This window comes from Vipera ursinii (genome assembly GCF_947247035.1).
Source record: "Vipera ursinii genome assembly, chromosome: Z".
Lineage (NCBI taxonomy): Eukaryota > Metazoa > Chordata > Lepidosauria > Squamata > Viperidae > Vipera > Vipera ursinii.
Window position 1 is genome coordinate 36,708,338 of NC_139517.1, and position 26,689 is coordinate 36,735,026.

At 57.5% G+C, this 26,689-nt stretch overlaps 1 protein-coding gene across 1 annotated transcript in view; it reads left to right on the forward strand.

The window, feature by feature from the left end:
• Window positions 1-699: 699 nt before the first annotated feature.
• The window catches only part of RDM1 (RAD52 motif containing 1), a gene marked incomplete at its 5' end in the record, with an annotated part of 31,175 nt that continues 5,185 nt past the window's right edge, over window positions 700-26,689 (forward strand). Inside the window, 4 exons of the mRNA XM_083376292.1 lie at window positions 700-783; window positions 2,795-2,974; window positions 4,985-5,107; window positions 25,088-25,253. Of these exons, the coding sequence (XP_083232418.1) occupies window positions 700-783; window positions 2,795-2,974; window positions 4,985-5,107; window positions 25,088-25,253 (553 nt within the window). The remainder of the gene's footprint in view (window positions 784-2,794; window positions 2,975-4,984; window positions 5,108-25,087; window positions 25,254-26,689) is intronic.

Here is a 26,689-nt window from a genome sequence, read left to right on the forward strand (position 1 = left end):
TCATATTTATGACTGTTGCAGTGTCCAGGGATCATGTAATCATCTTTTGCAAAGTTCGGATAAGCAAAGTCAAGAGGGAGACTAGATTCACTTAACAACTGTGCTATTAATTTAATAACAGCAGTGATTCACCTGACTGTGGAAAGAAAGGTCAAAAAATGAGGCAAAACTCAATAACTGTCTCCTTCTGCAGCAGAAATTTTGGGCTCAATTGTGATCCTAAATCGAGGATTACCTTATAGAAAGAAAAGCGAAGAACAGAATTCAAGAAGAAAAACGGATTGCCGTTCTTACGCAAGTAGAGTTTGCACATGCGTTCCCGATTTCAATTGTAGGAAAGAAAAACGAGGAAATATCATCCTTCAGATGGGAATCCTTTTTCTCCCTCATCCTTGCTTTGCTTTCCTTCGCTCCGCTTCCAAATTATTCAAGAAAACGTTAAAACCAAGCCTACGCCCTCTGACGCTAAAGGCTCGCTGCTTTTAATAGGGCTTGTCTTCTTGCATCACGTGGGTTCTTTTTCTCCCATCAATCCCCGAGTGGAATCCAGACGTGCTGCAGCAGTAACTGATACTGAAGTGCTGACATCCATCCGCCTCCTCAACCCGTCCAGAGACCGGTTCCAGCCTAATAGCAGGAAGAGCAGGCGGGTCTTCCCCCCTCTGAATTCACCCCTTTCCCCTGACCCTCCTGCCTGGCATGGCTGAGATTGTGGAGTTCCGCGTCCCCTCCGGGAATGACCGGACTCTTCTCGTCTTGGGGCTGGAGTCAGATGCGTCGGAGGCAAGTAACGAAGAAGCAGGGTTGGGTTTTCCTCCAACCATGCACCCCCACTTCCTTGTGTCGGCATCTTTTCAGAGCTTCCGGGCTCTTTTTCAATGAATTTGTGTCAGCCAGCAAAAGCAGCTATTGCTACCTCTCCGTCCGCTGCTTCATCTTAGAATATTTATTGGCAAGGGAGTGCTTTGTGCCTGTGGGAACCGTGTTTGAAAAACGCCTTATTCCCGCCTTAAGCGTTGGGGGCGGTTAGAGCGATCCTGCCTCATCAGTATGGGGATAACTGGGTATAGCGGCATTTTGCTGCGTTGCCCCCTTGCGGACGGCGAGAGTGAAGGCGAGTTTGAATGCGGTCGTAGCTAAACTGCAATACGCTTTGTGCAAGGAATTCGTATACTCTTGTAAAATATTTAGGTGCCTAAAATTTGCCGAAGCCAGTTTTCAAATGGTGCATCGGTCAAGTAACAATTCTGGAGCATCCATCATTTGCTTTCTAAAAAGCAGTATAGGCCTGGCTGTTCAATGGGACAGCTGTTCTTTCTGAAACAAGACAGCATCTTAGCATACTGCTGAACCACATATTTGTGGCTGAAGTTTCCATATCATATTCCATTTAAAGATGAAAAATAAATTCATAAAGTGCAATTCAACAGAAGTTAGCTGTTGTCTGAAAACATGGACTTTCATTCATTTACAAGGCTTGATTTTTGTTGCCTCAGACTAAATGGCTAATTTTTTGTTTGCTTATTTAGCAAAGTTTGTAATGAAACATAGTCTTGTTATAAACACATAAAGTTCTTGGGGAAATGTATTAAGGAAGTAGACCCGGGCTTGGAAACAATGCTCAACGTCTGATTTATGGCAGGGACTTGCACCTACAGTACATGAAACACACCCTAGTTCCATGAACATTTGGTGGTAAGATATATAGCTAAGCAGGGATGCTGACAGTTTTATCTGTTTTATAAATGATATAGTTCAAAAACAAGCATTTTCCCATGGTAGCTTACAACACAATTTTAAAGCACATCTAAAAATTCAAACAATGTCAACCAACAAACAATGTCTAATTAACCCCACTTCAAAAAAAAGACTTAAGCTAATTAAGAGGTTCCAATAGCACAACTGAGTTGTTGAAATGTTTATATATCAAAAAGTGGAAGAGAAAAAATTATTGTATAGGTACTATACAATAGTGGGGAAGAATCCCTACAGTAAGCTAGGAAACCACCATTGAGAAGATTATCTTATGTTCATAGATAAGCAACTTCCATCACATTTCCTGGATTTAGGCTTATTTTATCAATGCTATTGGTATCATACTCTTTACTATTTCTCTTCCCACCCAGCAAAATCTTACTTTTAATAAAGGTAGATGGGTTTACAAATAAAAACACTGAACTTTACTCATCTGTATAATTCCAAAGATACAGGTAGTCGTTGACTTTCAAAAGTTTGTTAAGTGACCATTCAAAGTTACAACAGCACTGAAAACAGTAACTTATGACCTTTTTTACACTTATGACTGTTGCAGCATCCCTATGGTGATGTGATCAAAATGCAGTCCTTGGCAGCTGGCTTCTATTTATGACAATTGTGACAAGCAAACTCAATGGGGAAACCAGATTTACTTAACAACCATGTTACTAACTTAATAATTATAGTGAATTACTTAATAACTGTATTAAGAAAGGTTGTAAAATGGGACATAACTCATTTAACAACTGTCTCACTTAGCAACAAATATTGGGCTCAATTGTGGTTGTAAGTTGAGAACTACCTGTACTCCAAGGACTACAGGTATGCATAATGCATGTCATCAGCCAGCATGAAAGTGATTTTGCCCAATAATGCAAGAATGAGTAGTCTTCATTTTGCCTCCTGTCCAGACCTAATCAATTTTCAGGAAAATTGTGACTCTTAGTTCACAACCTACAATCTGAGACCCTTTAGCTTTTTCACAGATATTGTCTTTTCTAGCAGATTCCTTCATGTGGTTGCCTTTTTTTTCCTCCAGCATGCTCTTTACCTTACCTTCTCTGCCTTTGGACTGCTCCATTCTGTAAGACTACACAGAAATGCTCCAGTAGCTGGTCCTGGCTATCATGCTTTTGTTAAGTTCTACTCTGCCCAAGATGCCAGCAGAGCACAACAGGCTTGCAATGAGAGGTCATTGTTTCAGAAAACTGCTCTGAAGGTATGTCACTGCATAATCTAAGATCATGGAGTTCATTCACAGCTCATACTGGACCATGATTTGCTTAATGGTGTTTTACACAATGAAACATAACTAAGCTTTACTGACCTCTGTGGCTATGTTCATACAACACCTAAGAAACTGCATTAGTACAATATGTGAACCAGATGCTACAGCGAAGGTCTTTTAAAGTAATGAATTACTGCCATTGGATAACTTTCAGTGATTTGAAGCCTGATTTTATCAAGATTGTGAATAGTTTTTAGCAGATAATCTAAAGCGGTGTGCTGACCTTTTCCTTGGCAGGCAAGTTGCTTGACCCTGCAGTGGACTTTGTTTGGAGTAAGTGAATGTCAAGGTTATAAAGATACCCTGTTCTCTGATCCAATGTTCAAAAGAGTATTCCCCCTGGTATTTCACATACAAGCAGCCCCATCAATAGTCAGGGCTTATTTCAGTATTGTTGATAATGTCGCATCACTAGCCTTACATGATTATCTGGAAGACTTTGATCCTGTTGGCCCTGAAGAAGTGACAGGATCTTTGAAGCTAAAAGCATGCCACCTATATCTTACAGCCATGCTTTTCACAGTTGATTAAGGCCTCCCAGAAGATGGTTTGTGACTAAGTCCAAGCAGAGGTAAATGCTTCCTTGAAGGAGTGGTTCTGGTTGCATTTAATGATGATGATGATAATGTTGGAAGGGACCTTGGAGGTCTTCTAGTTCAACCCCCTGCTCTGGCAGGAAACCCTGTACCATTTTAGACAAATGGTTATCCAGTCTCTTCTTAAAAACGTCCAGTGTTGGAGCATTCACAACTTCTGGAGGCAGGTTGTTCCACTAATTAATCGTTCTAACGGTCAGGAAATTTCTTCTTAGTTCTAGGTTGCTTCTCTCTTTGGTTAGTTTCCATCTGTTGCTTCTTTTCCTGCCTTCAGGTGCTTTGGAGAATAGCTGGACTCCCTCTTCTTATTCGAACACTGCTATCATGTCACCCCTAGTCCTTCTCTTCATTAAACTAGACATACCCAATTCCAGCAACCGTTCCTTATATGTTTTAGCCTCCAATCCCCTGATCATCTTTGTTGCTGTTCTCTGTACTCTTTCTAGAGTCTCAACATCTTTTTTACATCATGATGACCAAAACTGGATGCAGTATTCCAAGTGTGGCCTTACCAAGGCATTAACACTTCACGTGTTAAGGAGGCAGTGTCCCACTCCTTCTTCAAAAACTGACTGTACTGGGTAATTTTCAGTCTATCTCTAACTTTCCCATTTTAGATACAGTTGTTGAGAAGCTGTTGTGCTGTGGCTCCAAAGAGCCCACATTTTAGCAAATTATCTCAGTCTCCTTCGGTCATGTTTCAGATTGAATTCCAACATGAAGAAGGCATTGGTTGCACTTCTTAATGACTTCTGATAGAAGTCATTACAGGTGGTATACAATATATCCATGCTGACCCTCTTTGATTTCTTGGTGTCCTTCAATACTTCCTGTTTTTAAAATTTCTGAAGTATCACAGGATGCTGAGTTGTGACCATAGTCTGTGTACAAGCAGTCCAATTGCAGATTTGGGGACACATATAGCCTTGGGATTAAAATGATGAGCTGTCTTAGAATATAAAATGCTATAGTATCAAGATGCATTGACTAAAAATTATATAGGTTGAAATTCAGCATATCTGAAGACAACCAATTCAGGTTAGGGTTTTGTCAGGGAATGGAGTTTTGTTTATCAGTTTTTATATTGTTAACAGTTTTCCTTCCAATTCCTACCTGTTTTATTGAAAAATATTAATAAATATTTATGAAAAGCAAAAAAATAACATAAAAATATGCCTGTCTATTTTACCTATCTGTAAAAGACAGGAATATACATGTATGGATTGGTATCCTGTTAAGTTCTTAGCAAGACTGAAATTCAGTTTTTGATGACTTTATTTCTTTTGGGAGAAAATGGGGAGTTCTGTACATCCCTCTAATGAGATATGGGATTCTTCTTTTTCAGGTTTGCATTTGTACCAGACAGAGGGCTCTTACAAAGCAAACATTACCTTTGAACAGTCACAAAAGCCAAGAATTAGCCAATTACTACCTTGGTTTCAATGGTTGGTCCAGTCGCATCATCACTGTAAGAATGACTTAGGTTTTCATTTTGTTTCTTATTTTCATAAGGATGTTGAGATTAAATATAGCAATAGCATTTACTTATATGTCACTTCATAGTCATTGATAGCACTCTTTGAGCAATTTACAATGTGAGCATAATTGCCCCCAACAATCTGGGTCCTCATTTTACTTTTTGATACATAATTTAAATGTTCATTTTCTAGTCACAGCACTGTGATATTCTAAGAAGCGTTTGGAGAAAAGTATTAATTCAGGCAAATCTATTTTGGTAGTTGTACTTCTTCATCTTTGGATGTTTATTTTCTTATTATGGTCTGCTTATTTATTTATCCATTTACCGTATATACTTGAGTATAAGCCGACTCGAGTATAAGCCGAGACCCCCAATTTCACCCCCAAAAACTGGAAAAAGTTATTGACTCGAGTATAAGCCGATCCGCCGTTCTGCAAGCCTCTGCCGCCAGCAGAGGCTCGATCCGCCATTTTGCAAGCCTGAATACACAGGAATACCCTGTGTGGCCGCGGCTCTCGGGGAAGCCCTGGCTGTCCGCTTCCTCGCTCCACGCTGCCATTCGGGGCCCGCGCGTTCCCCGGGCAAATCGCGGCGCCCAGCAGGCGAGGAAACACGCCCGCTCCAGTCGCCCCCCCTTCCCTCAGGAGACGCGAAGCAAGTGACCGCCCGGAGCTTACCGAGGACTTGTGCGCGGCCAAGGCTTCGGTGCTTCCAGGATCGCGCGCACCTCTCCCAAGCCGCCGCCGTCCGGAGACCTGCCAAAGTTTGGGGAGGTTTGGGGAGGTGCGCGCGCACCTCCCCAAACCTCCCCAAACGTCGGCAGGTCTCCGGACCTGTGCGCCCTGCCTGCCTGCTTCTTTCCGCAGCGGAAAGAAGCAGGCAGGCAGGGCGCGGAGGAACGGAGACCTGCCTACGTTTGGGGAGGTTTGGGCGCCTCCCCAAACGTCGGCAGGTCTCCGTTCCTCCTGCCGACGTTTGGGGAGGTTTGGGCGCCTCCCCAAACGTCGGCAGGTCTCCGTTCCTCCGCGCAGACCTGCCGACGTTTGGGGAGGTTTGGGCGCCTCCCCAAACCTCCCCAAACGTCGGCAGGTCTCCGTTCCTCCTGCCGACGTTTGGGGAGGTATGGGCGCCTCCCCAAACCTCCCCAAACGTCGGCAGGTCTCCGTTCCTCCGCACAGACCTGCCGACGTTTGGGGAGGTTTGGGCGCCTCCCCAAACCTCCCCAAACGTCGGCAGGTCTCCATTCCTCCTGCCGACGTTTGGGGAGGTTTGGGCACCTCCCCAAACGTCGGCAGGTCTCCGTTCCTCCTGCTGACATTTGGGGAGGTTTGGGCGCCTCCCCAAAAGTCGGCAGGTATCCGTTCCTCCTGCTGACGTTTGGGGAGGTTTGGGCGCCTCCCCAAACCTCCCCAAACGTCGGCAGGTCTCCGTTCCTCCGCGCAGACCTGCCGACATTTAGGGAGGCGCCCAAACCTCCCCAAATGTCGGCAGGAGGAACGGAGACCTGCCGAGGTTTGGGGAGGCGCCCAAACCTCCCCAAACGTCGGCAGGTCTCCGTTCCTCCGCGCAGACCTGCCGACGTTTGGGGAGGTTTGGGCGCCTCGCCAAACCTCCCCAAACGTCGGCAGGTCTCCGTTCCTCCTGCCGACATTTGGGGAGGTTTGGGCGCCTCCCCAAACGTCGGCAGGTCTGCGCGGAGGAACGGAGACCTGCCGACGTTTGGGGAGGTGCCCAAACCTCCCCAAACGTCAGCAGGAGGAACGGAGACCTGCCGACGTTTGGGGAGGTTTGGGGAGGCGCCCAAATCTCCCCAAACGTCGGCAGGTCTGCGCGGAGGAACGGAGACCTGCCGACGTTTGGGGAGGCGCCCAAACCTCCCCAAACGTCGGCAGGAGGAACGGAGACCTGCCGACGTTTGGGGAGGTTTGGGGAGGCGCCCAAACGTCGGCAGGTCTGCACGGAGGAACGGAGACCTGCCGAGGTTTGGGGAGGCGCCCAAACCTCCCCAAACGTCGGCAGGTCTGCGCGGAGGAACGGAGACCTGCCGAGGTTTGGGGAGGCGCCCAAACCTCCCCAAACGTCGGCAGGAGGAACGGAGACCTGCCGAGGTTTGGGGAGGCGCCCAAACCTCCCCAAACGTCGGCAGGAGGAACGGAGACCTGCCGACGTTTGGGGAGGCGCCCAAACCTCCCCAAACGTCGGCAGGTCTGCGCGGAGGAACGGAGACCTGCCGAGGTTTGGGGAGGCGCCCAAACCTCCCCAAACGTCGGCAGGTCTGCGCGGAGGAACGGAGACCTGCCGACGTTTGGGGAGGTTTGGGGAGGCGCCCAAACCTCCCCAAACGTCGGCAGGTCTGCGCGGAGGAACGGAGACCTGCCGAGGTTTGGGGAGGCGCCCAAACCTCCCCAAACGTCGGCAGGTCTGCGCGGAGGAACGGAGACCTGCCGACGTTTGGGGAGGTTTGGGGAGGCGCCCAAACCTCCCCAAACGTCGGCAGGTCTGCGCGGAGGAACGGAGACCTGCCGAGGTTTGGGGAGGCGCCCAAACCTCCCCAAACGTCGGCAGGAGGAACGGAGACCTGCCAACGTTTGGGGAGGTTTGGGGAGGCGCCCAAACCTCCCCAAACGTCGGCAGGTCTGCGCGGAGGAACGGAGACCTGCCGACGTTTGGGGAGGTTTGGGGAGGCGCCCAAACCTCCCCAAACGTCGGCAGGTCTGCGCGGAGGAACGGAGACCTGCCGAGGTTTGGGGAGGCGCACAAACCTCCCCAAACGTCGGCAGGAGGAACGGAGACCTGCCGAGGTTTGGGGAGGCGCCCAAACCTCCCTAAACGTCGGCAGGTCTGCGCGGAGGAACGGAGACCTGCCGACGTTTGGGGAGGTTTGGGGAGGCGCCCAAACCTCCCCAAACGTCGGCAGGAGGAACGGAGACCTGCCGACGTTTGGGGAGGCGCCCAAACCTCCCCAAACGTCCGCAGGTCTGCACGGAGGAACGGAGACCTGCCGACGTTTGGGGAGGTTTGGGGAGGCGCCCAAACGTCGGCAGGTCTGCACGGAGGAACGGAGACCTGCCGAGGTTTGGGGAGGCGCCCAAACCTCCCCAAACGTCGGCAGGTCTGCGCGGAGGAACGGAGACCTGCCGACGTTTGGGGAGGCGCCCAAACCTCCCCAAACGTCGGCAGGAGGAACGGAGACCTGCCGAGGTTTGGGGAGGCGCCCAAACCTCCCCAAACGTCGGCAGGAGGAACGGAGACCTGCCGAGGTTTGGGGAGGCGCCCAAACCTCCCCAAACGTCGGCAGGTCTGCGCGGAGGAACGGAGACCTGCCGAGGTTTGGGGAGGCGCCCAAACCTCCCCAAACGTCGGCAGGTCTGCGCGGAGGAACGGAGACCTGCCGAGGTTTGGGGAGGCGCCCAAACCTCCCCAAACGTCGGCAGGTCTGCGCGGAGGAACGGAGACCTGCCGACGTTTGGGGAGGTTTGGGGAGGCGCCCAAACCTCCCCAAACGTCGGCAGGTCTGCGCGGAGGAACGGAGACCTGCCGAGGTTTGGGGAGGCGCACAAACCTCCCCAAACGTCGGCAGGAGGAACAGAGACCTGCCGAGGTTTGGGGAGGCGCCCAAACGTCGGCAGGTCTGCGCGGAAGAACGGAGACCTGCCGACGTTTGGGGAGGTTTGGGGAGGCGCCCAAACCTCCCCAAACGTCGGCAGGAGGAACGGAGACCTGCCAACGTTTGGGGAGGTTTGGGGAGGCGCCCAAACCTCCCCAAACGTCGGCAGGTCTGCGCGGAGGAACGGAGACCTGCCGACGTTTGGGGAGGTTTGGGGAGGCGCCCAAACCTCCCCAAACGTCGGCAGGTCTGCGCGGAGGAACGGAGACCTGCCGAGTTTTGGGGAGGCGCACAAACCTCCCCAAACGTCGGCAGGAGGAACGGAGACCTGCCGAGGTTTGGGGAGGCGCCCAAACCTCCCCAAACGTCGGCAGGTCTGCGCGGAGGAACGGAGACCTGCCGACGTTTGGGGAGGTTTGGGGAGGCGCCCAAACCTCCCCAAACGTCGGCAGGAGGAACGGAGACCTGCCGACGTTTGGGGAGGCTCCCAAACCTCCCCAAACGTCGGCAGGTCTGCGCGGAGGAACGGAGACCTGCCGACGTTTGGGGAGGTTTGGGGAGGCGCCCAAACCTCCCCAAACGTCGGCAGGAGGAACGGAGACCTGCCAACGTTTGGGGAGGTTTGGGGAGGCGCCCAAACCTCCCCAAACGTCGGCAGGTCTGCACGGAGGAACGGAGACCTGCCGACGTTTGGGGAGGTTTGGGGAGGCGCCCAAACCTCCCCAAACGTCGGCAGGTCTGCGCGGAGGAACGGAGACCTGCCGACGTTTGGGGAGGTTTGGGGAGGCGCCCAAACCTCCCCAAACGTCGGCAGGTCTGCGCGGAGGAACGGAGACCTGCCGACGTTTGGGGAGGTTTGGGGAGGCGCCCAAACCTCCCCAAACGTCAGCAGGAGGAACGGAGACCTGCCGACGTTTGGGGAGGTTTGGGGAGGCGCCCAAACCTCCCCAAACGTCGGCAGGTCTGCGCGGAGGAACGGAGACCTGCCGACGTTTGGGGAGGTTTGGGGAGGCGCCCAAACCTCCCCAAACGTCGGCAGGAGGAACGGAGACCTGCCGACGTTTGGGGAGGTTTGGGGAGGCGCCCAAACCTCCCCAAACGTCGGCAGGTCTGCGCGGAGGAACGGAGACCTGCCGAGGTTTGGGGAGGCGCCCAAACCTCCCCAAACGTCGGCAGGTCTGCGCGGAGGAACGGAGACCTGCCGACGTTTGGGGAGGTTTGGGGAGGCGCCCAAACCTCCCCAAACGTCGGCAGGTCTGCGCGGAGGAACGGAGACCTGCCGAGGTTTGGGGAGGCGCCCAAACCTCCCCAAACGTCGGCAGGTCTGCGCGGAGGAACGGAGACCTGCCGAGGTTTGGGGAGGCGCACAAACCTCCCCAAACGTCGGCAGGAGGAACGGAGACCTGCCGAGGTTTGGGGAGGCGCCCAAACCTCCCCAAACGTCGGCAGGTCTGCGCGGAGGAACGGAGACCTGCCGAGGTTTGGGGAGGCGCACAAACCTCCCCAAACGTCGGCAGGAGGAACGGAGACCTGCCGAGGTTTGGGGAGGCGCCCAAACCTCCCCAAACGTCGGCAGGTCTGCACGGAGGAACGGAGACCTGCCGACGTTTGGGGAGGTTTGGAGAGGCGCCCAAACCTCCCCAAACGTCGGCAGGAGGAACGGAGACCTGCCGACGTTTGGGGAGGCGCCCAAACCTCCCCAAACGTCGGCAGGTCTGCGCGGAGGAACGGAGACCTGCCAACGTTTGGGGAGGTTTGGGGAGGCGCCCAAACCTCCCCAAACGTCGGCAGGAGGAACGGAGACCTGCCAACGTTTGGGGAGGTTTGGGGAGGCGCCCAAACCTCCCCAAACGTCGGCAGGTCTGCGCGGAGGAACGGAGACCTGCCGACGTTTGGGGAGGCGCCCAAACCTCCCCAAACGTCGGCAGGTCTGCGCGGAGGAACGGAGACCTGCCGACGTTTGGGGAGGTTTGGGGAGGCGCCCAAACCTCCCCAAACGTCGGCAGGTCTGCGCGGAGGAACGGAGACCTGCCGACGTTTGGGGAGGCGCCCAAACCTCCCCAAACGTCGGCAGGAGGAACGGAGACCTGCCGACGTTTGGGGAGGCGCCCAAACCTCCCCAAAAGTCGGCAGGTCTGCGCGGAGGAACGGAGACCTGCCGATGTTTGGGGAGGCGCCCAAACCTCCCCAAACGTCGGCAGGAGGAACGGAGACCTGCCGACGTTTGGGGAGGTTTGGGGAGGCGCCCAAACCTCCCCAAACGTCGGCAGGTCTGCGCGGAGGAACGGAGACCTGCCGACGTTTGGGGAGGTTTGGGGAGGCGCCCAAACCTCCCCAAACGTCGGCAGGTCTGCGCGGAGGAACGGAGACCTGCCGAGGTTTGGGGAGGCGCACAAACCTCCCCAAACGTCGGCAGGAGGAACGGAGACCTGCCGAGGTTTGGGGAGGCGCCCAAACCTCCCCAAACATCGGCAGGTCTGCGCGGAGGAACGGAGACCTGCCGACGTTTGGGGAGGTTTGGGGAGGCGCCCAAACCTCTCCAAACGTCGGCAGGTCTGCGCGGAGGAACGGAGACCTGCCGAGGTTTGGGGAGGCGCCCAAACCTCCCCAAACGTCGGCAGGTCTGCGCGGAGGAACGGAGACCTGCCGACGTTTGGGGAGGTTTGGAGAGGCGCCCAAACCTCCCCAAACGTCGGCAGGAGGAACGGAGACCTGCCGACGTTTGGGGAGGTTTGGGGAGGCGCCCAAACCTCCCCAAACGTCGGCAGGTCTGCGCGGAGGAACGGAGACCTGCCAACATTTGGGGAGGTTTGGGGAGGCGCCCAAACCTCCCCAAACGTCGGCAGGAGGAACGGAGACCTGCCAACGTTTGGGGAGGTTTGGGGAGGCGCCCAAACCTCCCCAAACGTCGGCAGGTCTGCGCGGAGGAACGGAGACCTGCCGACGTTTGGGGAGGTTTGGGGAGGCGCCCAAACCTCCCCAAACGTCGGCAGGTCTGCGCGGAGGAACGGAGACCTGCCGACGTTTGGGGAGGTTTGGGGAGGCGCCCAAACCTCCCCAAACGTCGGCAGGTCTGTGCGGAGGAACGGAGACCTGCCGACGTTTGCGGAGGTTTGGGGAGGCGCCCAAACCTCCCCAAACGTCGGCAGGAGGAACGGAGACCTGCCGACGTTTGGGGAGGTTTGGGGAGGCGCCCAAACCTCCCCAAACGTCGGCAGGAGGAACGGAGACCTGCCAACGTTTGGGGAGGTTTGGGGAGGCGCCCAAACCTCCCCAAACGTCGGCAGGTCTGCACGGAGGAACGGAGACCTGCCGACGTTTGGGGAGGTTTGGGGAGGCGCCCAAACCTCCCCAAACGTCGGCAGGTCTGCGCGGAGGAACGGAGACCTGCCGACGTTTGGGGAGGTTTGGGGAGGCGCCCAAACCTCCCCAAACGTCGGCAGGTCTGCGCGGAGGAACGGAGACCTGCCGACGTTTGGGGAGGTTTGGGGAGGCGCCCAAACCTCCCCAAACGTCAGCAGGAGGAACGGAGACCTGCCGACGTTTGGGGAGGTTTGGGGAGGCGCCCAAACCTCCCCAAACGTCGGCAGGTCTGCGCGGAGGAACGGAGACCTGCCGACGTTTGGGGAGGTTTGGGGAGGCGCCCAAACCTCCCCAAACGTCGGCAGGAGGAACGGAGACCTGCCGACGTTTGGGGAGGTTTGGGGAGGCGCCCAAACCTCCCCAAACGTCGGCAGGTCTGCGCGGAGGAACGGAGACCTGCCGAGGTTTGGGGAGGCGCCCAAACCTCCCCAAACGTCGGCAGGTCTGCGCGGAGGAACGGAGACCTGCCGACGTTTGGGGAGGTTTGGGGAGGCGCCCAAACCTCCCCAAACGTCGGCAGGTCTGCGCGGAGGAACGGAGACCTGCCGAGGTTTGGGGAGGCGCCCAAACCTCCCCAAACGTCGGCAGGTCTGCGCGGAGGAACGGAGACCTGCCGAGGTTTGGGGAGGCGCACAAACCTCCCCAAACGTCGGCAGGAGGAACGGAGACCTGCCGAGGTTTGGGGAGGCGCCCAAACCTCCCCAAACGTCGGCAGGTCTGCGCGGAGGAACGGAGACCTGCCGAGGTTTGGGGAGGCGCACAAACCTCCCCAAACGTCGGCAGGAGGAACGGAGACCTGCCGAGGTTTGGGGAGGCGCCCAAACCTCCCCAAACGTCGGCAGGTCTGCACGGAGGAACGGAGACCTGCCGACGTTTGGGGAGGTTTGGAGAGGCGCCCAAACCTCCCCAAACGTCGGCAGGAGGAACGGAGACCTGCCGACGTTTGGGGAGGCGCCCAAACCTCCCCAAACGTCGGCAGGTCTGCGCGGAGGAACGGAGACCTGCCAACGTTTGGGGAGGTTTGGGGAGGCGCCCAAACCTCCCCAAACGTCGGCAGGAGGAACGGAGACCTGCCAACGTTTGGGGAGGTTTGGGGAGGCGCCCAAACCTCCCCAAACGTCGGCAGGTCTGCGCGGAGGAACGGAGACCTGCCGACGTTTGGGGAGGCGCCCAAACCTCCCCAAACGTCGGCAGGTCTGCGCGGAGGAACGGAGACCTGCCGACGTTTGGGGAGGTTTGGGGAGGCGCCCAAACCTCCCCAAACGTCGGCAGGTCTGCGCGGAGGAACGGAGACCTGCCGACGTTTGGGGAGGCGCCCAAACCTCCCCAAACGTCGGCAGGAGGAACGGAGACCTGCCGACGTTTGGGGAGGCGCCCAAACCTCCCCAAAAGTCGGCAGGTCTGCGCGGAGGAACGGAGACCTGCCGATGTTTGGGGAGGCGCCCAAACCTCCCCAAACGTCGGCAGGAGGAACGGAGACCTGCCGACGTTTGGGGAGGTTTGGGGAGGCGCCCAAACCTCCCCAAACGTCGGCAGGTCTGCGCGGAGGAACGGAGACCTGCCGACGTTTGGGGAGGTTTGGGGAGGCGCCCAAACCTCCCCAAACGTCGGCAGGTCTGCGCGGAGGAACGGAGACCTGCCGAGGTTTGGGGAGGCGCACAAACCTCCCCAAACGTCGGCAGGAGGAACGGAGACCTGCCGAGGTTTGGGGAGGCGCCCAAACCTCCCCAAACATCGGCAGGTCTGCGCGGAGGAACGGAGACCTGCCGACGTTTGGGGAGGTTTGGGGAGGCGCCCAAACCTCTCCAAACGTCGGCAGGTCTGCGCGGAGGAACGGAGACCTGCCGAGGTTTGGGGAGGCGCCCAAACCTCCCCAAACGTCGGCAGGTCTGCGCGGAGGAACGGAGACCTGCCGACGTTTGGGGAGGTTTGGAGAGGCGCCCAAACCTCCCCAAACGTCGGCAGGAGGAACGGAGACCTGCCGACGTTTGGGGAGGTTTGGGGAGGCGCCCAAACCTCCCCAAACGTCGGCAGGTCTGCGCGGAGGAACGGAGACCTGCCAACATTTGGGGAGGTTTGGGGAGGCGCCCAAACCTCCCCAAACGTCGGCAGGAGGAACGGAGACCTGCCAACGTTTGGGGAGGTTTGGGGAGGCGCCCAAACCTCCCCAAACGTCGGCAGGTCTGCGCGGAGGAACGGAGACCTGCCGACGTTTGGGGAGGTTTGGGGAGGCGCCCAAACCTCCCCAAACGTCGGCAGGTCTGCGCGGAGGAACGGAGACCTGCCGACGTTTGGGGAGGTTTGGGGAGGCGCCCAAACCTCCCCAAACGTCGGCAGGTCTGTGCGGAGGAACGGAGACCTGCCGACGTTTGCGGAGGTTTGGGGAGGCGCCCAAACCTCCCCAAACGTCGGCAGGAGGAACGGAGACCTGCCGACGTTTGGGGAGGCGCCCAAACCTCCCCAAAAGTCGGCAGGTCTGCGCGGAGGAACGGAGACCTGCCGATGTTTGGGGAGGCGCCCAAACCTCCCCAAACGTCGGCAGGAGGAACGGAGACCTGCCGACGTTTGGGGAGGTTTGGGGAGGCGCCCAAACCTCCCCAAACGTTGGCAGGTCTGCGCGGAGGAACGGAGACCTGCCGACGTTTGGGGAGGTTTGGGGAGGCGCCCAAACCTCCCCAAACGTCGGCAGGTCTGCGCGGAGGAACGGAGACCTGCCGACGTTTGGGGAGGCGCACAAACCTCCCCAAACGTCGGCAGGAGGAACGGAGACCTACCGAGGTTTGGGGAGGCGCCCAAACCTCCCCAAATGTCGGCAGGTCTGCGCGGAGGAACGGAGACTTGCCGAGGTTTGGGGAGGCGCCCAAACCTCCCCAAACGTCGGCAGGTCTGCGCGGAGGAACGGAGACCTGCCGACGTTTGGGGAGGTTTGGGGAGGCGCCCAAACCTCCCCAAACGTCGGCAGGAGGAACGGAGACCTGCCAACGTTTGGGGAGGTTTGGGGAGGCGCCCAAACCTCCCCAAACGTCGGCAGGTCTGCGCGGAGGAACGGAGACCTGCCGACGTTTGGGGAGGTTTGGAGAGGCGCCCAAACCTCCCCAAACGTCGGCAGGAGGAACGGAGACCTGCCGAGGTTTGGGGAGGCGCCCAAACCTCCCCAAACGTCGGCAGGTCTGCGCGGAGGAACGGAGACCTGCCAACATTTGGGGAGGTTTGGGGAGGTGCCCAAACCTCCCCAAACGTCGGCAGGAGGAACGGAGACCTGCCGACGTTTGGGGAGGCTCCCAAACCTCCCCAAACGTCGGCAGGTCTGTGCGGAGGAACGGAGACCTGCCGACGTTTGGGGAGGTTTGGGGAGGCGCCCAAACCTCCCCAAACGTCGGCAGGAGGAACGGAGACCTGCCAACGTTTGGGGAGGTTTGGGGAGGCGCCCAAACCTCCCCAAACGTCGGCAGGTCTGCACGGAGGAACGGAGACCTGCCGAGGTTTGGGGAGGCGCCCAAACCTCCCCAAACGTCGGCAGGTCTGCGCGGAGGAACGGAGACCTGCCGACGTTTGGGGAGGTTTGGGGAGGCGCCCAAACCTCCCCAAACGTCGGCAGGTCTGCGCGGAGGAACGGAGACCTGCCGACGTTTGGGGAGGTTTGGGGAGGCGCCCAAACCTCCCCAAACGTCAGCAGGAGGAACGGAGACCTGCCGAGGTTTGGGGAGGCACCCAAACCTCCCCAAACGTCGGCAGGTCTGCGCGGAGGAACGGAGACCTGCCGACGTTTGGGGAGGTTTGGGGAGGCGCCCAAACCTCCCCAAACGTCGGCAGGAGGAACGGAGACCTGCCGACGTTTGGGGAGGTTTGGGGAGGCGCCCAAACCTCCCCAAACGTCGGCAGGTCTGCGCGGAGGAACGGAGACCTGCCGAGGTTTGGGGAGGCGCCCAAACCTCCCCAAACGTCGGCAGGTCTGCGCGGAGGAACGGAGACCTGCCGACGTTTGGGGAGGTTTGGGGAGGCGCCCAAACCTCCCCAAACGTCGGCAGGTCTGCGCGGAGGAACGGAGACCTGCCGAGGTTTGGGGAGGCGCACAAACCTCCCCAAACGTCGGCAGGTCTGCGCGGAGGAACGGAGACCTGCCGAGGTTTGGGGAGGCGCACAAACCTCCCCAAACGTCGGCAGGAGGAACGGAGACCTGCCGAGGTTTGGGGAGGCGCCCAAACCTCCCCAAACGTCGGCAGGTCTGCGCGGAGGAACGGAGACCTGCCGAGGTTTGGGGAGGCGCACAAACCTCCCCAAACGTCGGCAGGAGGAACGGAGACCTGCCGAGGTTTGGGGAGGCGCCCAAACCTCCCCAAACGTCGGCAGGTCTGCACGGAGGAACGGAGACCTGCCGACGTTTGGGGAGGTTTGGAGAGGCGCCCAAACCTCCCCAAACGTCGGCAGGAGGAACGGAGACCTGCCGACGTTTGGTGAGGCGCCCAAACCTCCCCAAACGTCGGCAGGTCTGCGCGGAGGAACGGAGACCTGCCAACGTTTGGGGAGGTTTGGGGAGGCGCCCAAACCTCCCCAAACGTCGGCAGGAGGAACGGAGACCTGCCAACGTTTGGGGAGGTTTGGGGAGGCGCCCAAACCTCCCCAAACGTCGGCAGGTCTGCGCGGAGGAACGGAGACCTGCCGACGTTTGGGGAGGCGCCCAAACCTCCCCAAACGTCGGCAGGTCTGCGCGGAGGAACGGAGACCTGCCGACGTTTGGGGAGGTTTGGGGAGGCGCCCAAACCTCCCCAAACGTCGGCAGGTCTGCGCGGAGGAACGGAGACCTGCCGACGTTTGGGGAGGCGCCCAAACCTCCCCAAACGTCGGCAGGAGGAACGGAGACCTGCCGACGTTTGGGGAGGCGCCCAAACCTCCCCAAAAGTCGGCAGGTCTGCGCGGAGGAACGGAGACCTGCCGATGTTTGGGGAGGCGCCCAAACCTCCCCAAACGTCGGCAGGAGGAACGGAGACCTGCCGACGTTTAGGGAGGTTTGGGGAGGCGCCCAAACCTCCCCAAACGTCGGCAGGTCTGCGCGGAGGAACGGAGACCTGCCGACGTTTGGGGAGGTTTGGGGAGGCGCCCAAACCTCCCCAAACGTCGGCAGGTCTGCGCGGAGGAACGGAGACCTGCCAACGTTTGGGGAGGCGCACAAACCTCCCCAAACGTCGGCAGGAGGAACGGAGACCTGCCGAGGTTTGGGGAGGCGCCCAAACCTCCCCAAACATCGGCAGGTCTGCGCGGAGGAACGGAGACCTGCCGACGTTTGGGGAGGTTTGGGGAGGCGCCCAAACCTCTCCAAACGTCGGCAGGTCTGCGCGGAGGAACGGAGACCTGCCGAGGTTTGGGGAGGCGCCCAAACCTCCCCAAACGTCGGCAGGTCTTTGCGGAGGAACGGAGACCTGCCGACGTTTGGGGAGGTTTGGAGAGGCGCCCAAACCTCCCCAAACGTCGGCAGGAGGAACGGAGACCTGCCGACGTTTGGGGAGGTTTGGGGAGGCGCCCAAACCTCCCCAAACGTCGGCAGGTCTGCGCGGAGGAACGGAGACCTGCCAACATTTGGGGAGGTTTGGGGAGGCGCCCAAACCTCCCCAAACGTCGGCAGGAGGAACGGAGACCTGCCAACGTTTGGGGAGGTTTGGGGAGGCGCCCAAACCTCCCCAAACGTCGGCAGGTCTGCGCGGAGGAACGGAGACCTGCCGACGTTTGGGGAGGTTTGGGGAGGCGCCCAAACCTCCCCAAACGTCGGCAGGAGGAACGGAGACCTGCCGACGTTTGGGGAGGTTTGGGGAGGCGCCCAAACCTCCCCAAACGTCGGCAGGTCTGTGCGGAGGAACGGAGACCTGCCGACGTTTGGGGAGGTTTGGGGAGGCGCCCAAACCTCCCCAAACGTCGGCAGGAGGAACGGAGACCTGCCGACGTTTGGGGAGGCGCCCAAACCTCCCCAAAAGTCGGCAGGTCTGCGCGGAGGAACGGAGACCTGCCGATGTTTGGGGAGGCGCCCAAACCTCCCCAAACGTCGGCAGGAGGAACGGAGACCTGCCGACGTTTGGGGAGGTTTGGGGAGGCGCCCAAACCTCCCCAAACGTTGGCAGGTCTGCGCGGAGGAACGGAGACCTGCCGACGTTTGGGGAGGTTTGGGGAGGCGCCCAAACCTCCCCAAACGTCGGCAGGTCTGCGCGGAGGAACGGAGACCTGCCGAGGTTTGGGGAGGCGCACAAACCTCCCCAAACGTCGGCAGGAGGAACAGAGACCTACCGAGGTTTGGGGAGGCGCCCAAACCTCCCCAAATGTCGGCAGGTCTGCGCGGAGGAACGGAGACTTGCCGAGGTTTGGGGAGGCGCCCAAACCTCCCCAAACGTCGGCAGGTCTGCGCGGAGGAACGGAGACCTGCCGACGTTTGGGGAGGTTTGGGGAGGCGCCCAAACCTCCCCAAACGTCGGCAGGAGGAACGGAGACCTGCCAACGTTTGGGGAGGTTTGGGGAGGCGCCCAAACCTCCCCAAACGTCGGCAGGTCTGCGCGGAGGAACGGAGACCTGCCGAGGTTTGGGGAGGCGCCCAAACCTCCCCAAACGTCGGCAGGTCTGCGCGGAGGAACGGAGACCTGCCAACATTTGGGGAGGTGCCCAAACCTCCCCAAACGTCGGCAGGAGGAACGGAGACCTGCCGACGTTTGGGTAGGCGCCCAAACCTCCCCAAAAGTCGGCAGGTCTGCGCGGAGGAACGGAGACCTGCCGATGTTTGGGGAGGCGCCCAAACCTCCCCAAACGTCGGCAGGAGGAACGGAGACCTGCCGACGTTTGGGGAGGTTTGGGGAGGCGCCCAAACCTCCCCAAACGTCGGCAGGTCTGCGCGGAGGAACGGAGACCTGCCGAGGTTTGGGGAGGCGCCCAAACCTCCCCAAACGTCGGCAGGAGGAAGGGAGACCTGCCAACGTTTGGGGAGGTTTGGGGAGGCGCCCAAACCTCCCCAAACGTCGGCAGGTCTGCACGGAGGAACGGAGACCTGCCGACGTTTGGGGAGGTTTGGGGAGGCGCCCAAACCTCCCCAAACGTCGGCAGGTCTGCGCGGAGGAACGGAGACCTGCCGACGTTTGGGGAGGTTTGGGGAGGCGCCCAAACCTCCCCAAACGTCGGCAGGTCTGCGCGGAGGAACGGAGACCTGCCGACGTTTGGGGAGGTTTGGGGAGGCGCCCAAACCTCCCCAAACGTCAGCAGGAGGAACGGAGACCTGCCGACGTTTGGGGAGGTTTGGGGAGGCGCCCAAACCTCCCCAAATGTCGGCAGGTCTGCGCGGAGGAACGGAGACCTGCCGACGTTTGGGGAGGTTTGGGGAGGCGCCCAAACCTCCCCAAACGTCGGCAGGAGGAACGGAGACCTGCCGACGTTTGGGGAGGTTTGGGGAGGCGCCCAAACCTCCCCAAACGTCGGCAGGTCTGCGCGGAGGAACGGAGACCTGCCGAGGTTTGGGGAGGCGCCCAAACCTCCCCAAACGTCGGCAGGTCTGCGCGGAGGAACGGAGACCTGCCGACGTTTGGGGAGGTTTGGGGAGGCGCCCAAACCTCCCCAAACGTCGGCAGGTCTGCGCGGAGGAACGGAGACCTGCCGAGGTTTGGGGAGGCGCACAAACCTCCCCAAACGTCGGCAGGAGGAACGGAGACCTGCCGACGTTTGGGTAGGCGCCCAAACCTCCCCAAAAGTCGGCAGGTCTGCGCGGAGGAACGGAGACCTGCCGATGTTTGGGGAGGCGCCCAAACCTCCCCAAACGTCGGCAGGAGGAACGGAGACCTGCCGACGTTTGGGGAGGTTTGGGGAGGCGCCCAAACCTCCCCAAACGTCGGCAGGTCTGCGCGGAGGAACGGAGACCTGCCGAGGTTTGGGGAGGCGCCCAAACCTCCCCAAACGTCGGCAGGAGGAAGGGAGACCTGCCAACGTTTGGGGAGGTTTGGGGAGGCGCCCAAACCTCCCCAAACGTCGGCAGGTCTGCACGGAGGAACGGAGACCTGCCGACGTTTGGGGAGGTTTGGGGAGGCGCCCAAACCTCCCCAAACGTCGGCAGGTCTGCGCGGAGGAACGGAGACCTGCCGACGTTTGGGGAGGTTTGGGGAGGCGCCCAAACCTCCCCAAACGTCGGCAGGTCTGCGCGGAGGAACGGAGACCTGCCGACGTTTGGGGAGGTTTGGGGAGGCGCCCAAACCTCCCCAAACGTCAGCAGGAGGAACGGAGACCTGCCGACGTTTGGGGAGGTTTGGGGAGGCGCCCAAACCTCCCCAAACGTCGGCAGGTCTGCGCGGAGGAACGGAGACCTGCCGACGTTTGGGGAGGTTTGGGGAGGCGCCCAAACCTCCCCAAACGTCGGCAGGAGGAACGGAGACCTGCCGACGTTTGGGGAGGTTTGGGGAGGCGCCCAAACCTCCCCAAACGTCGGCAGGTCTGCGCGGAGGAACGGAGACCTGCCGAGGTTTGGGGAGGCGCCCAAACCTCCCCAAACGTCGGCAGGTCTGCGCGGAGGAACGGAGACCTGCCGACGTTTGGGGAGGTTTGGGGAGGCGCCCAAACCTCCCCAAACGTCGGCAGGTCTGCGCGGAGGAACGGAGACCTGCCGAGGTTTGGGGAGGCGCCCAAACCTCCCCAAACGTCGGCAGGTCTGCGCGGAGGAACGGAGACCTGCCGAGGTTTGGGGAGGCGCACAAACCTCCCCAAACGTCGGCAGGAGGAACGGAGACCTGCCGAGGTTTGGGGAGGCGCCCAAACCTCCCCAAACGTCGGCAGGTCTGCGCGGAGGAACGGAGACCTGCCGAGGTTTGGGGAGGCGCACAAACCTCCCCAAACGTCGGCAGGAGGAACGGAGACCTGCCGAGGTTTGGGGAGGCGCCCAAACCTCCCCAAACGTCGGCAGGTCTGCACGGAGGAACGGAGACCTGCCGACGTTTGGGGAGGTTTGGAGAGGCGCCCAAACCTCCCCAAACGTCGGCAGGAGGAACGGAGACCTGCCGACGTTTGGGGAGGCGCCCAAACCTCCCCAAACGTCGGCAGGTCTGCGCGGAGGAACGGAGACCTGCCAACGTTTGGGGAGGTTTGGGGAGGCGCCCAAACCTCCCCAAACGTCGGCAGGAGGAACGGAGACCTGCCAACGTTTGGGGAGGTTTGGGGAGGTGCCCAAACCTCCCCAAACGTCGGCAGGTCTGCGCGGAGGAACGGAGACCTGCCGACGTTTGGGGAGGCGCCCAAACCTCCCCAAACGTCGGCAGGTCTGCGCGGAGGAACGGAGACCTGCCGACGTTTGGGGAGGTTTGGGGAGGCGCCCAAACCTCCCCAAACGTCGGCAGGTCTGCGCGGAGGAACGGAGACCTGCCGACGTTTGGGGAGGCGCCCAAACCTCCCCAAACGTCGGCAGGAGGAACGGAGACCTTCCGACGTTTGGGGAGGCGCCCAAACCTCCCCAAAAGTCGGCAGGTCTGCGCGGAGGAACGGAGACCTGCCGATGTTTGGGGAGGCGCCCAAACCTCCCCAAACGTCGGCAGGAGGAACGGAGACCTGCCGACGTTTGGGGAGGTTTGGGGAGGCGCCCAAACCTCCCCAAACGTCGGCAGGTCTGCGCGGAGGAACGGAGACCTGCCGACGTTTGGGGAGGTTTGGGGAGGCGCCCAAACCTCCCCAAACGTCGGCAGGTCTGCGCGGAGGAACGGAGACCTGCCGAGGTTTGGGGAGGCGCACAAACCTCCCCAAACGTCGGCAGGAGGAACGGAGACCTGCCGAGGTTTGGGGAGGCGCCCAAACCTCCCCAAACATCGGCAGGTCTGTGCGGAGGAACGGAGACCTGCCGACGTTTGGGGAGGTTTGGGGAGGCGCCCAAACCTCTCCAAACGTCGGCAGGTCTGCGCGGAGGAACGGAGACCTGCCGAGGTTTGGGGAGGCGCCCAAACCTCCCCAAACGTCGGCAGGTCTGCGCGGAGGAACGGAGACCTGCCGACGTTTGGGGAGGTTTGGAGAGGCGCCCAAACCTCCCCAAACGTCGGCAGGAGGAACGGAGACCTGCCGACGTTTGGGGAGGTTTGGGGAGGCGCCCAAACCTCCCCAAACGTCGGCAGGTCTGCGCGGAGGAACGGAGACCTGCCAACATTTGGGGAGGTTTGGGGAGGCGCCCAAACCTCCCCAAACGTCGGCAGGAGGAACGGAGACCTGCCAACGTTTGGGGAGGTTTGGGGAGGCGCCCAAACCTCCCCAAACGTCGGCAGGTCTGCGCGGAGGAACGGAGACCTGCCGACGTTTGGGGAGGTTTGGGGAGGCGCCCAAACCTCCCCAAACGTCGGCAGGTCTGCGCGGAGGAACGGAGACCTGCCGACGTTTGGGGAGGTTTGGGGAGGCGCCCAAACCTCCCCAAACGTCGGCAGGTCTGTGCGGAGGAACGGAGACCTGCCGACGTTTGCGGAGGTTTGGGGAGGCGCCCAAACCTCCCCAAACGTCGGCAGGAGGAACGGAGACCTGCCGACGTTTGGGGAGGCGCCCAAACCTCCCCAAAAGTCGGCAGGTCTGCGCGGAGGAACGGAGACCTGCCGATGTTTGGGGAGGCGCCCAAACCTCCCCAAACGTCGGCAGGAGGAACGGAGACCTGCCGACGTTTGGGGATGTTTGGGGAGGCGCCCAAACCTCCCCAAACGTTGGCAGGTCTGCGCGGAGGAACGGAGACCTGCCGACGTTTGGGGAGGTTTGGGGAGGCGCCCAAACCTCCCCAAACGTCGGCAGGTCTGCGCGGAGGAACGGAGACCTGCCGAGGTTTGGGGAGGCGCACAAACCTCCCCAAACGTCGGCAGGAGGAACGGAGACCTACCGAGGTTTGGGGAGGCGCCCAAACCTCCCCAAATGTCGGCAGGTCTGCGCGGAGGAACGGAGACTTGCCGAGGTTTGGGGAGGCGCCCAAACCTCCCCAAACGTCGGCAGGTCTGCGCGGAGGAACGGAGACCTGCCGACGTTTGGGGAGGTTTGGGGAGGCGCCCAAACCTCCCCAAACGTCGGCAGGAGGAACGGAGACCTGCCGACGTTTGGGGAGGTTTGGGGAGGCGCCCAAACCTCCCCAAACGTCGGCAGGTCTGCGCGGAGGAACGGAGACCTGCCGACGTTTGGGGAGGTTTGGAGAGGCGCCCAAACCTCCCCAAACGTCGGCAGGAGGAACGGAGACCTGCCGAGGTTTGGGGAGGCGCCCAAACCTCCCCAAACGTCGGCAGGTCTGCGCGGAGGAACGGAGACCTGCCAACATTTGGGGAGGTTTGGGGAGGTGTCCAAACCTCCCCAAACGTCGGCAGGAGGAACGGAGACCTGCCGACGTTTGGGTAGGCGCCCAAACCTCCCCAAAAGTCGGCAGGTCTGCGCGGAGGAACGGAGACCTGCCGATGTTTGGGGAGGCGCCCAAACCTCCCCAAACGTCGGCAGGAGGAACGGAGACCTGCCGACGTTTGGGGAGGTTTGGGGAGGCGCCCAAACCTCCCCAAACGTCGGCAGGTCTGCGCGGAGGAACGGAGACCTGCCGAGGTTTGGGGAGGCGCCCAAACCTCCCCAAACGTCGGCAGGAGGAAGGGAGACCTGCCAACGTTTGGGGAGGTTTGGGGAGGCGCCCAAACCTCCCCAAACGTCGGCAGGTCTCCGTTCCTCCGCGCTCTGCCTACCTGCTTCTTTCCGCTGCGGAAAGAAGCAGGCAGGCAAGGCGCGGAGGTCCGGAGACCTGCCGACGTTTGGGGAGGTTTGGGGAGGTGCGCGCGCACCTCCCCAAACTTCGGCAGGTCTCCGGATGGCGGTGGCTTGGGAGAGGTGCGCGCGATCCCGGAAGCACCAAAGCCTCGGCCGCGCACAAGTCCTCGGTAAGTTTTTTTGTTGACTGGAGTATAAGCCGAAGTGGAATTTTTCAGCCCAAAAAGTGGGCTGAAAAATTCGGCTTATACTCAAGTATATACAGTACGGTAGATATTTATTCATTTAGATTTGCTTGCTGCTCATCTTATCACAGGGTAACATTTGGCGGTTTGCAATGTTAAAAAGGATAAAACATGCCTATAATGTGAATAAATTACTATAAAAGTACAAATGGTCAACTAAATAAAAGATCGGGAGGGAGCAGGATGAGCAGGGAGGTTGGTTATTAAGAAGCACCGGTGTGACACTCCCCTATTGGAGCCCCAGGTTAACTGGCAGAGCCACCTTTTGGGCTCTTACGGAAGGTCAGGCGGGTGGGAGCCGGCCTTGCTCTAAGGGGCAAGATGTTCCAAAGAGTAAGAGTGATGGCAGAGAAGGCTCTCCTGGACCACAACAGCCGGAATACCCTGGACAAAGGGGCCCACAGCATGCCTCCTCTGCTACCACGGGTGGGGCAGACCAATCCTATCGCAATAGACAATTCCTCAAGTATCCTGGACCCGTGCCGTGAAGGGCTTTAAAGGTGATTACTGCTATCTTGAATTGCAGTCAGAAGCAAACTAGCAGCCAATGCAGTTCACAAAGCAATGGTGTAACAAGGACCGCTCTAAGCCCCAAAGGCTTGTCCTTCCTTGTAAACATCCTTTTTTTTTCTTCTTCCATTTTATTCATTGTTTGTATCTGGTCTGGGCCCTGTAGTCCTTTTCTCTCCTGAGGAAAGGGATAAGAACTACTCAGAAGCTATGCCAAGGTATTTGGTTTTTAAAAAAAACCACTGCCATGCCTTGAATTCCAGAGGTCAGGGGAACAGTCTTCCATTTGTTGTAGCTGTTTCTGACTTGTCCTAGACTGCATCTCTATGTGAGAGACCAGGTGCTTCTTGTTCCATGTGTATAGGGAGCTGCCAGGGTGCAAGCAAAACAAAAACTACATTCCTGGTTTAGAACACTAATCTACAGGATGCAAATGTTCTGCAATGGCATTACGGGAAGGGGAATGGAGAAGAACCATTGTAGGATGGATAAAGACATGGGCTCTTGCTTTCCCTTCTGTGTATTCCCTGCATAACGGAACAGCTGCAGAATATACCTGGCTTTGAAGATAATGAGAAAGAAGAAAGAGGAACTTTGCCCAGACACCACCATTCAAAGTATCTTTGTGTGCAAGAATTAAGCATCCCTCGGTATGGGATTTATACCAGAGGGATTGGTGTGGCTGAACTTCAGGCGAACCCCAGTCAAGGTAACAGGAATGGAGATGGGAGTGGAGGCTGGAGTGATGTACCCAAATCAAAATAAAAGTAATACTATCACTTACAGTGCAGTCATAAATAGGCTTGTTCACTACTGGGGTGGGGTTTTGTTCTAAAAAAAAATCACATTTGAGGATGATTCTTGATGGAGGGCTATTAGGGACTCAAATGACATTTCCATTCCAATAAAAAGTCTTTAGTATATATTAAGTTGTCATTCAATGTTAAATGTGGAGTGAGCCTGTGGGTTAGCTCCTAAAAATGGTGAGAATCTGTAGCAAGTTAAAAAAAGGGCTGAATAGTCTACTAGATGTAGTTTTTTAGAGTAGCCTTCCTTAGCCAGGTATCTTCCAGCTATTTTGGGGGGGGTAATTTTCTGAGGTCCCATCTAGCTTGGAAAGTCTAAGAGTCTGTAGAACATTGGAGTCACTGGGGCGGTGAGGTTAGTGCTAACTTGATTGAAGAAAGCTTGATTGTAGATAGATGGAAATGTGTTCCATTATATTCATGCCATATTTCCTCTGAGAAGTCCCACAATTAAACCAGAAGATTGTGAGTTCTGGTCTTCCCTTAGGCATATATCTGGCTCAGTGACTGAGCTAGTCACTCTCACTCCAACTCACTTCAAAAAACTATTGTAAGGAAATGTTACATACACCACCTTGATGGGATATAGTCACCATTATCCTTGAAAGGTTAAATTGAATAGGTTAAACTGAAGAAATGATTCTATTAAGATCACAGCACAGCACTATTCAACAAACTGATAATAAGGCTTAAGTTTAATTTAAATGTGCAAACTCACTGACTTTCATAATTTCACAGCCACATAGTGCTCGAATGCACTATGCTCCAACTTAAATCTACTACAGGGATAAAAGGCTGTTAAATCAGTCTTTGCCACATAAAATGACTAGCTTAAATAAAATATAAATAGACCAATTTTTATTAACTTCATTTATTTTCTTATGCCAAATAAAAATTTTAAAATATTGAATCTGAATTAAATTTGAACTGGCTATTGTGTCAGAACTGCCTTTTTTTTGCAAAGCTAACATTGATTCAAAAATATTCAGCAGTACTTGAATAGTGATGAATATATTATTGCTAAGATTTATAAAATGTTATTGAATTTGGAAAGTGAACATGTAAAACATGATTCAGTGGGCAAGGAACTTTGGATATAATGTGATTCTTGAACAGTGGGAGAATATGTGAATGAAAGGTTTAAAATTTACATTAAACTATAATTTAAAAGAAAATTTCTATAAGATGATGTATTGCCGGTATTTAACACCAGACAAGCTATCTAAACTATAAAGATATTTTAAGTGAATATTGGAAATGTAAATAAGGAACCTTTTACCATTTATGGTGGACATGTGATAAAGCAAAGAAACATTGGAGTAGGATTCATATTCTAATA